This window comes from Morone saxatilis, unplaced genomic scaffold (assembly GCF_004916995.1).
Source record: "Morone saxatilis isolate NCDOM2014 unplaced genomic scaffold, NCSU_SB_2.0 Contig17, whole genome shotgun sequence".
Lineage (NCBI taxonomy): Eukaryota > Metazoa > Chordata > Actinopteri > Moronidae > Morone > Morone saxatilis.
The window spans coordinates 28,810,720-28,822,038 of record NW_023339729.1 but is presented as its reverse complement, the minus strand read 5'-3'; the positions used below and the strand labels follow the sequence as shown (position 1 = coordinate 28,822,038).

Sequence of the window (11,319 nt, the reverse complement as noted above, 5' to 3'; positions counted from 1 at the left end):
ATTAAACTGCATGTAACCATGGCAACAGTGCTTCGGCTCTGTGAACTCCCAGCAGGGAAACAGACCTAGCGTACAAGCTAAACTGACTAAAAACAAACTTTAAACACAACTTTTGTACACATACTCTCTTTTTGCTTGTGATAAATGGTTGTAGTATAAGCACAATAATGTATGCTGAGGTTTAGTGATAGAATAAGCAATATATTTAAGAGAAAATCCCCCTCCCCCAGGTTTTACTTTCATCTATCAGGGAATCTTGTCATGTGATTGCTAACTGAGCTTTAATGTCTAGCGCTCCTGTAGTGACTTTGTCGCCTCATATATAAAGCTGCATTTATCAGTTTTTCTGGCTGCTTTGGGGCAGAACATAAATTATAAATGATAGATGTTTGGGATATTATAGTCTTTGATATGACATGATGTTCAGCTACACATCCAGCACACACTGAAAATTCTAACATTAGCATTTCTTTTAGAGTTGTTGTGTTTCTGGCCTTTTGACCAGTATTCATAGACTTTTAGCCCCTGTTTGGTCTCCACCAACTCCTGAGGAAAATATCTTCACGCTAAATGTGCTGTTTGGTGCTGACTGGGTAGCGTTCAGTGGGTTAAACAAAGCTTTTTCACCGATAACAGTCGTCTGCTAAAAACAAGATTTCTAAGAGCTTTGACAGTGAATCAAAACAATGAAGTTGGTGCAACAAAGCAATGAGTTGAAAGATGCTTAAAAGTTGTCTTGTGACGTTATAGGTCAGAAAATAGAAAGTGTGGAGAATAATGGGGAGAAAACAGTTGGAATACAAACATTTCAGTCACTGAAGCTTCATAATATTTTTTTCACTGGAAAAATGTTGAAAATATGAACTTAAAGATAAAAGGTAATCTTCTTAGAGACTTAAGGCAAACTTTAATCAACGCTGTGCATATATTAAGTAACAAAAATGACAATTTAGTCAGATATAAAGGTATTGTCCATTGCAATCTATACAAACCAAAGAAAAAAATAAAAGATGGCGTAGGATTTCTTCCTCGACCCCTGACTGAGATTCCGCTCAGCAGCAGGATGGTCATTGCTGCCACTGGTGGCTGGAAGATATACTTTTAAATTATTTATTTTTAATTGTTTTTCTGCCTTATTCTTAGTAGCCAAAAAGATTCATCCATGACTATATTATGTAGTAAATAAATACAAAAAAAACTAGTTAAAGTTAAACTAGTGTTGGTACAAACAGCTGCTAATTTACTGCAACAAAAATATGAAAGCTTTTAGTGTTCATTTGTGCTACAAACACTACTTTAAACATCTGAGTTCCTCATTTGTTTTTGTCATCAGAAATGTAAGAACTGATTGAGTTTATTGATTGAAATTTCACAGAATTACTATTCCCAATCTCACCTCTCATGTTTACTCTCCCCTCCTACTTCTCTCTGTCCCTCTCTCTCTCAGACATAAAGAAAGAGAAACCGAAGAAAAAGTCTCCGATGTCCAAACTGTTGCGTTGGGGGAACAAGAAGGAGGGATGATGCTGCGCCAAAACATAGCGCTGCTTCTTGCTTTGATGTTTTTTTTTTTGCTGCTCTTGTTGTAGTCTTAATGTCAGTGTGATCAGCCTGTGATTCATGGGATAACATGGGTAGTCTGTGTATGTGTGTGTGTGTGTGTGTGTGATCTGTCATTTTAAGCATTTATAGAGAAATGCCCTCCCCTCTGTCGACTGGATCACTCAAGATGTGAGGGGTTAATGACTCACCAGCCGTGATGTGATTGGGTTCAGCGCTCCAGTTGTTAGTTTTAATACCCTTCTAGTCTTAATCTGTCTACTTAATGCTGTCAAACACACACACACAGACACACAGACACACACACAGATGCACATGTTTTCTCCTCTCCTTACATATATATATATAGTATTATACTACCTATATATACACACACACAGTAACACTTCAACTACAGATGCTAATGCGAGTTAAAGAACAAAGGTCAGACAGCTGTTTTTTGCTCTCTGGTCATGTTTTAGTGCACACTACAAGTCACAAGTGAATCTGTGACTAACTTCAGGGTCACTGTATGACCCTGTTGTAGTAGATTACACGTTGAACTGCATTTCTCTTTTAATCTTAAAGGTCTCTCTCTGTGTAGTTTCCTGTCAAACACGACACTCATTTTTTCTTGGACAACACGTTTACTCAGAGCGCTGCCCTTTGTTAAGGTCTTTAATAGCATCTGCTACACCAGTGGTTTCCAACCTGGGGTTCAGGAGTTGTGAGTTCACAGGAAAGCAAAAAGTTGAGAAATCATATTTACTTTTTTCTCATGAATTATTGGATAATTGGGAAGGAATAATCACTCTTTGGTTGGACAACCTGCTACATAACTTTGTTTTAAAGGATTAAAAGCCCCCCTAAAAAGTCTGGAAACCACTGTTCCAGAAACACACTCGCATGTGCAGACAGTGGCTGACCTTTAGGAACTGTCGTATGTGAAGAGAATAGGCTCAAAGGTTTACTTACTAGTTATTTAGAGCTTTCATCCGCATACTTGGCTCTTCATTCAGCGATTATGATCCTTTAAGAATGAAGTGAAATTGAAATCAGTGAAAAGCTCTGGATCAATCAGTCAGTGCACCTTTGAGCTTAGATTATCCTCATCACATACAAACTGCAATCGAAATAAGACACTCCTGAGTTAACGCATATTTGATGCTCAAACATAGTTTTATGCTGTATGCTTATGTAATGTAATATGTAGTTTGTGTTTCTGCAGTTGACTAGAGGACAATTGTGGTGAATCTGGTTTGTGACTGAAAGGTTTAAGGATTCGAACCGAAGGGTTGAGTGGATGTTTGTTTTAGAAATACAAGAACTGGTCCATATTGGATCTGGATTTGTACACGTTTTAAATATTTTAGTCTGTGTGTCATAATCTATTAATTTGGAGAGTTGTGACCAAACTGCTTAATTTCAACACAACTGGTTGGTACCACACAGAATTTTAATTGTATATATGTTAATGTTCTTGTCCTCTTTATTCTCCTATATATCTCAGCTGTATGAATTGTATGAAGTTGATGCTAACAGTCTGATTGTAGAGAAACTGGCCTGGATTTTAAATAATTTACTGCAATAAAATTACTTCAATTTTAATAAAGAGGTGACATTAATTGATCTTTGTCTTTTATATAGAGTAATCCATACTCATATGGAAATAGGAAAATATACATAACTTAAATGGTGAATGTAATTTAATGCAGCTCACTATCTCACAGGGGGAGTGGTGGTGGTTGTATTTTTTTTTTTTTTGTAATGTTTTCATCATATTTGGCCTGAGCTTGATTTATCTTTGGTCATTTAAAACAGTTAAACTCCTGCAGTGATGCATTTTCTTTGTACGAACACTAGGAGGCAGCATGATCCTTTCCATGTCACTGAGCTCCCAGAGCATGAATCCCTCAGTATGTTTGCTCTGTAGAGCTAATACACACAACTGTCCAACCCAGACATACAATGAAAAAGATGACGATTTATAACTTTTTTATTTTTAATCCTCAAAGAGCATCAGATATTCTTTATTATCACTACTGCACAAACACTACTTAAGCCTCACTCTCCGTCACCTGCAACCCAGTCTGCTGTCACTTCTCCTGTGAAACTATTACATAATATACATTTGTCACATATATTTCTGTTTCTCTTGTCAGACATCAATATGACAATAAAAAGAAATAGAATGCAGAATCTGATTGACATTAACAATAACAATCTTTATGTGTCCTGCAGTTCGTTGCTGCAGAGGCTGTTTGTTTTCTACACTAAAAATACATCAAACTCTTCATAAACAGAGTGAGGACTGATTTGCCAATCTTAAAACCAGGTTTCTTTATAATCCAGTGAATAATCTGTGACGATCTATGAGCAGAAAAGGAATAGTATATTTATAGGTATTTTTTCATTAGTGTATAATAAGAATAATTCAGTTTTTGTTACCTCAGAATGAGCTGTTTTTATCTTCTACGGAGTCCGCCACGTTTCACTACCAAACCAAACACTGGCTGCAGATAGGGCTTTTTGTTTTTTTTGGTGAGTTTTGTGCCCTACATTGTTGAAATAGGAGGTTGCTACAGTGAGCAACTGCACCGTTAGAGCCCACAAGTTGTACTAAACCAGCTTCAAGTCAGGTCAAGTAGATTGTGTTTATATATAATAGGTTAAAATCACACATTTGCTTCACAATCTACAACACTTCAGTCATTTTTTTGTTTGCATAATGACACATTTCTGCAAAGGGAAGAGAAAAGATGTCCAATTTATAACAAAAATATAGAGGTTATGATGCTAACGCAGGAAGAGAGAAAGTATGGAAAATGCCAATGTTGTTTCTCCACCTTATGCTGTATTTGAATTGTGTGTTTGATCAGGAGTGTACTGAGGAACTCCTGGTCCACCATTTGAAATAAAAATATCAATGAGTCCCTAGAATAATCATAACCTTTACCTTACTAATAAAGACGCTGTATATTGGTCCTATAGAGGATAACTAAATATATTATTATAAATATTTACATTACAGTATCCTAGCTGAATTTATTTTCTTTCTGTTTTCAAACCTCCTCTGAAGCTTAGTATGTGTGATCCAGAGACTCACATGGAATATTTCAAGCGTGTACTTATAATATAAGACTTCTGACCAAAGTATGCGTGCAGAAAAAGACGCTGTGCAGAGCTTTGAGTGTCGAGGTCAAACATGCAAACACAAGAACAATTTCTCTCTGCTACAGTTACAATATGCATTTACATTAGCGAAGAGGAAAAGAGAGAAATAATACAATAAAAGAAGAAATGAGCAGGGAAATTGACTTTTAGCTCAAAGTTTGTTTTTTTAATATCTTTTGGTGTGAAACTACAAAACTGCGTAATATTTTCCCCTCTTAAGGCAACATTTGTTCCTGTTGTTATGTGTGAAAGTGTTTGTTGATTCCTTCTTTAAACCATGATAAAATGTTCCATCACCGCACCGCTGTGTGTCTGAATCAATCATGTCTCCGCTTGACTTTGGAACATGTTTATCTTTGGGGTGAAAATGTGCCTTTAAGTTGACTCAATAAGGTACATTTATAATGTTGGAGACTGGGGTTTCAGTACAGACTGTAAATATACCTTTGAGGTGGTACATTTACATAACACAGTGCGCCCTCACATATTCTTCACACAGACTTTTAAACAGTTAAGTGAGTCTCGGTGAGGATCGACTCGACTGTTTTGAAATAATGTGATTCAATCATTCACATGCCATATCTGTTTAATCCATCAAAATAGTATAAACTCTACATTAGCATACACTCAACCTGTTGGTATTGTTGTTTAACACGCTTTTATGCTCTTTTTCACACTCTTTTAAGGTTTAAAAGGAAGCTGTGTTCATAATTTGACACACTGCACATGTCTTTCTGTTTGTATTCATCCCTTTAGTGTTTATAACTTGGTCTTTGTTACACACACCTAGTAGATTTTATTGTCTCTTCAAGTTAACTCAAGTTAACTTCTTTTATTGATAATTTTAGTTGTCTATTTTCATCTTCCTGGTGTGACCTTAAACATGCATTGTTTTTATTTTCCACTTGGGGGCTGCGCAACCAACATGCAGAAAACTCGGCACTGACATATCATCACCTGCAGCCCAGTCTCATGCCTACGCGTGTAATAGACCCACCGATCCACTACAGGATACCGTGTCAGTGTCACGTTTCTCCTCGCACAGATGTGAAAAGGACACATGTATGAAGGTGCAATATAAAAAGATGATGAAGATGCAGGACCAACAGACTGAAATGTTCACTCATTCCTGCTGCAGTTGGCCTTAAATAACTCTGTATTATATTTGTATTGTATGTATATTGTATATTGTATGTATTGTACTTACACTAACTTATTTATAGTCTCATTGGTTGTTGACTATTGTTTGTTGTCTGTTGATGTTGGTCATGTATATATTACTGGCTGTACAACAAATTGCCCTTTGGGGATAATAAAGCTACCCTTGAACCTTACTGTGAAACCAAAATTCAACAAATTAGAATTCAATTCGGTACTCAATGTGTCCTCAGCAAGCTTTATATTGAGAGTGTAATCAGATGTTGCATATTTATTATTGACTGATAGTAAATGTCTTGCCTATTTACATCCAAGGAGCACCATTAATATTCATTTGGAGTCATGTTTGTGTCCATGGGGTACATGTAAGTGCAATATCCTTTAAGCTCTGTTTTGGTCTCCAAACAATGCTCCATAGAGCAGATGGAAACTTCAGTTACAGTTACACCTTTCACATACACATAGGACACCTCTGTCCTCATACTTTTGGTGGTTTTGGTCAGATGCTGTTTCTTGCAGATTGGGCTTTAGGCTTCTTAGTTACAGTTACCAGGAAATTGTACATACGTAATGTTTTAGTGTTCCTCCCCTGTTTCAACATGACAAACTATTAAAAGTACTTTCCCAGTTTGGTGTGGGACAACTTGACTGGCCTGTATGGAAGCCCTGACCTCAACCCCTTTCCACACTTTTGGGAAGAACTGCAACAGCGACTTCAAGCCAAGTCTCATTGGTGCCCGATCCCACTAGCGCTCTTGTGTCTGAATGGGAACAAATTGTGCTGCAGCCAGGTAACAAAATGAGGTGGGAAAGAGTGAAACCAGAAAGTTGTTGTTCACACATGTAATATCTTGGTGTCTAGTGTAAGTGTCTAGTTTTGGTGTAAGTTTTGTACCTTAAATAAATGTTTTCTTGCAATGACTATTTATTCTCCAGCAGGAAAACCTGAAATTTCTTGCGCAAAGTACAGTAAAATATGTTGAATTTTAAGGTAACCTAATTGTAAGGAGACCTAATACACTGCACACTGGTAGTGAAAGTCTTGTAGAAACTGCAATGTCTTGTATTGGTATGGCAATGTCCTTCATTGACACTGCATAGATTAAGGGTAAATATTGTAGTAAATTAAAATAGGTTAATCTGACGTTACAGTCTAGCTCTTACTCGAGTTAATGATCTGTTTCTGCATTTTTGTTGGTGTGAAATGATATGCCCTATAATGTTTTTTTTCCCGTATGATTATGAGGGAGTGTGACTTCCTCATCCTCAGTGTGTTTTGATGGATTTCACAAGGTTCTTATAACCCAGTGAGAGGTCATAAAGTGGACCACATGAGGAAGTTTAAAGTGCTGTAACCTTATTTTGAAGGCTGCTTTATTAAAAAAAACCCTTCTGTGGATATTTAGTCTGCACTCAGATAAAATTCTTTGCGGCACAATATGTTCTGCTTAGGCAAAACAGTGAGAATAAGGTGTAAAAGTGATGACAGATTTGAGAGTGAAGACAGATTTTTGCATGAAGGAGGAGGGGGTTGGCGTGTGTCTGTGTGTGGAATCCATAGCAAAGTGATTTTTGGTGTTCGTATAATGCATTGCTGCGTACATGCACACATGAGGTGGAACAAAGCGGATGGGATTGAACTGCTTGCTTTTTTATTTTGTTTTTGTCTTTTTTTTGTGTCTGAGCCTCTGTCAGTGTGTTTTGACAAAGACTGCTGTTTGAGTATAAGTGTGTCTTTGTGATGACAGCACTGGAAAAGCGATCACAACCCACTGGACCCCCTCAAGAACCTCTGGATGTCGCCCGTGGAAACCCTTTGCATGTGGTCTCTACTTGCACAAACACACACACAGACACACACACACATACGCATATAGTAAAGCGTACACACACCTAAGTGGTGGTGACAGGCGGGAAAATCATCTCAGGATTTTGGTTCAGGTCTCCTTCTTTGTGTTTCTCTAAGTGTCTGTGACAAGGCAGGAGGGTAATGATCAGTGTATGTGTGTGTGTGTGTGTGTGTGTGTAGACAGATTAAGCTCCTCCATGGATGGATACTTATGGTTCTCTGAATGAGTAATGTAAAAGACAGAGAGTGTATGTGCTCAATGAATCACAAACACCATCTATCAGGGTGAATATTTCCACTCACATTTGCAAGCCAACACTTTTTAAAAGATTGACAATGGTCCATAAAAAGTGATGAGTTTTCTTTTTTGTAACTGAATTTGGCTTTTTAAGGCTACTTCCAGTCAAGTCACTTTATTTATGAAGCATTTATGTTACATTATGTTGTAACAAACTGATATATATCGGTATTACATTTTAAAGGAAAAGTTATAAAATCTGATATTTGAGAACAAGCAAGCACTCCCTTACTGAAAAGTGAAATTAAATCTTTAAAAACCACATTTACCGATATCGTGTTTTCTTCATATATAACATGTATAAATCCCATGTGCCCATATGTGAATTACAGGTGATGCTACATGTGATTTTTTTTATTTCACATGTCACGTACATTTCACATCAGTGCAAAAATACTTTATTTCTTGTCTCTCAGAGTCCAAAAAAACCATGACTGTAACCTCTAATGGCTGCGCAGTGTTATCTACTCCCTTTAAAGCCCCCAAGAAATGTATAAAATCTCAAGTATTTCCCCACAACACTAAATATTCATGACCAAATAAAAAAAAAAAATAATAAGATAAAGTTCAGGGGGAAAAAACTCAGCTGGTCTGCTTCATCAGGGCTGTGTGGGTGTTAATAATTGGCAATATCCTGGCAGCATAAGCACAATTTTGATTCTAAAATCCTGATCGGACCTAAATAACTGTTTTCCAACTGAGCACTGCCCACTGCAAACCAGTGAGAAAAGCAAACACAAATACAGAAATCTCTCTGGTGAAATATCATAAACTATTCCTACATTGGCAGAAATGTAGAACCTAATCGCTCAGAGTAAAAGCTCATTGATAACATATGTTTTCAAGGTCTTTAATATAATTTCTTATTTAACAGTTGGAGTCCAGATTCCACTAACCCTGTAGAACCAGAAGAAAAAAATATCTACTTTTCCTACAGAAGGGAGCAGATAACAGCATTACGAAATAGAAATTACCTTTTGAAATATCTGAAAACTACATGTCTACATTTAAATTTCTCCTTTGACATGATCAAAAAATGAGAACTGCCATGATAATTAGGCTATATAACTGAAAATGATGATACATAAAAAATTACTTTCCTTGTGGCAGCCTAATTTGATCTCTTACTTCTTACGTATGTTTGAAGGTCAGTGAAGTACACTGACACTCTGTGTATGTGTGCACATGTGAGCTCGTATTTATTGTTAATTGAGCTGAATCGAGATCAGCGGCAGCAGCAAAAGCTTAAAGCAGAAAATGAGAGAAGCACTCAAGTGGCTATCAGTATCATAAAGGAACAAAAGTGAAGGAGGGGAGGGAGGGAGGAGGGATGAAAGGAGATGATTTGTGGCGTTAATCCAAATTGAATTACATTGATAACATCTCTCTTTCTGGCTTTATTTTATACATTTTTTTCATTTCATTTCAAACATCCACTTTCCACCTTTTCGCACTCACGAGTTCCTCGAGACAATATGAGCTGCTGTTTGTCTTTGGTTAGAAAAGGTGGCAGCTGGCTGGTTGCTCACTACAACATTTCTTTAAAAACACAAACTAACTAATGAACAAACAGTCATCAGTAGGTATTCATTAGACTCTCTCTCTCACTCACTCTGTTAATAGTGTGAATTAGCATATAAATGAGAGATAGCATGTGATAGAATCCACTCTGCTTCAATCTGTCCATTGGGACTTATGATTATCTCTTTCTCCTCCTTTTTCTTCATTCCTTATTACTCTTTTCTTCTTCCCTGTCTGCTTTTCTCTCTCTCCAATCCAAATCGCAGCCAATTATTCCTTTCTTCCATCTCTATTTGAGGACTCCTTTCTGCTTTTATTAAGTGATACAGTTAAAATGAGTCATTCGCTCTGTTTGTGATTATTTGTTTACCTGGATGTGTGTTCAGGTTGCCTCTGTGTGCGGTTAGTTTAAGCGTACTTAATTGCTCCTGACTAATTAGCAGATGAGTCGAGGCATTTGGGAGATAGAGAGCACACACACACGCACACACATGCACAGAGACATAAATACACACATTATAGCACCTTTTCGTCCGTGTCCTAAGTGTTCGTCTCTTGTTCCTTCCCTCTCTTGGCTTTGTGTCCCCAGACAGTTGAAGCCCAGCGGTACGCAGCAGGAGGTGTTAATGATGTGAGGGCTCTGTGTTCTCTGCTGGGAGCGATCTGTTGTGTGTTAGCTGCTGTCTGTCACCATACGAGTAGAAAAACATCTTCATAGTTCATGTGAGTGTGTGGAGCTCTGAAACTGATGTCTCACTGTACTGTAGGTGTGTGAGTGTGTGTGTGTGTGTGTGTGAGTGTCTGGTTTTCCACTTTGCAGTTGCTCTGCATATTAAAAATCATGAATCTCCTGCCCGCCCTCCCTGCCAAACAACACTCACAACTTTATTGGTGTGTGTGCAACCATCCATTTATGGTTATGAGGTCTTTGCTTTGCGTCACTGTTCCCTTTTTATAATTCAGATTTGTTGGTTGTACATACGACTAATGTGTTCATGCTGTGTTTGTGTGGGTGTGTGTGAGGTCACGTAAGACAGACAGACAGTTTTGAGGTACTGGTACGCTTTTTTACTTATGGGAGACTTTCCACTATACTCACTGCATTTCTGAGCAAAATAGTACACATAAATATGACATTTGATTGATGGCTTCAGTTACCAGTTATTTAGCAGATATAATCATTTAATAGGAGAAAAGTGCAAAAAAGTGTCACTATTTTTAATGCTGATTCTTTCCTTTTACTTTTTGCTCACTACTTTTTCATCTTTCACTTCTTCCTTCTCCCCTTTCATGCGTTCTCTGTGTCCTTTCTCGCCTTTATTTGCTTCATCTTAAAGAAAATTTAATTTATTTAATTTATTCTCACTCACCTATAGTGTTATGTAGATGCCTTTTGTTTCAATGGTCAGACTTTATATTCGTCTCTGAGACTCCTCCCTCTAGTCCAGTACAATGAAATTGTCAAATGACTGTTACTATAGATAATCCATACGCTGTTTTTATTTGAACCACCGTCGCTAATTCTCAGCTGCTGCTGCTGATCGTTTTATTACAGTAAAATATTCTCAACTCCGAAAAGGTTTGAGCACTTTCTCGGTTCGCCATAAATTTCCGTAAAACTGCTGATAATCACAATCTACACAGTTGATTTCTCGATTCAAATATTCTCAGAAGTTAATTTTGTGGTGAAATAATGTGTGGAAATAGTAAAAACACTGGCTAAAACCATCTGCCTCACAACCTGCCATTGACAGAAGCACTACATACTCAATTTGACGTC

At 37.3% G+C, this 11,319-nt stretch overlaps 2 protein-coding genes across 3 annotated transcripts in view; one reads left to right on the top strand and one right to left on the bottom strand.

Annotated features, from left to right (window-relative positions):
* The window catches only part of micall2b (mical-like 2b), a 21,752-nt gene extending 18,601 nt beyond the window's left edge, over positions 1-3,151 (top strand). Inside the window, exon 16 of the mRNA XM_035660410.1 lies at positions 1,448-3,151. Coding sequence (XP_035516303.1) covers positions 1,448-1,524 — 77 coding nt within the window. The 3' untranslated portion in view covers positions 1,525-3,151. The remainder of the gene's footprint in view (positions 1-1,447) is intronic.
* LOC118327159 (bifunctional apoptosis regulator-like) overlaps positions 1-11,319 on the bottom strand; it is a 337,943-nt gene that overhangs the window by 76,530 nt on the left and 250,094 nt on the right. The window lies entirely within an intron of this gene.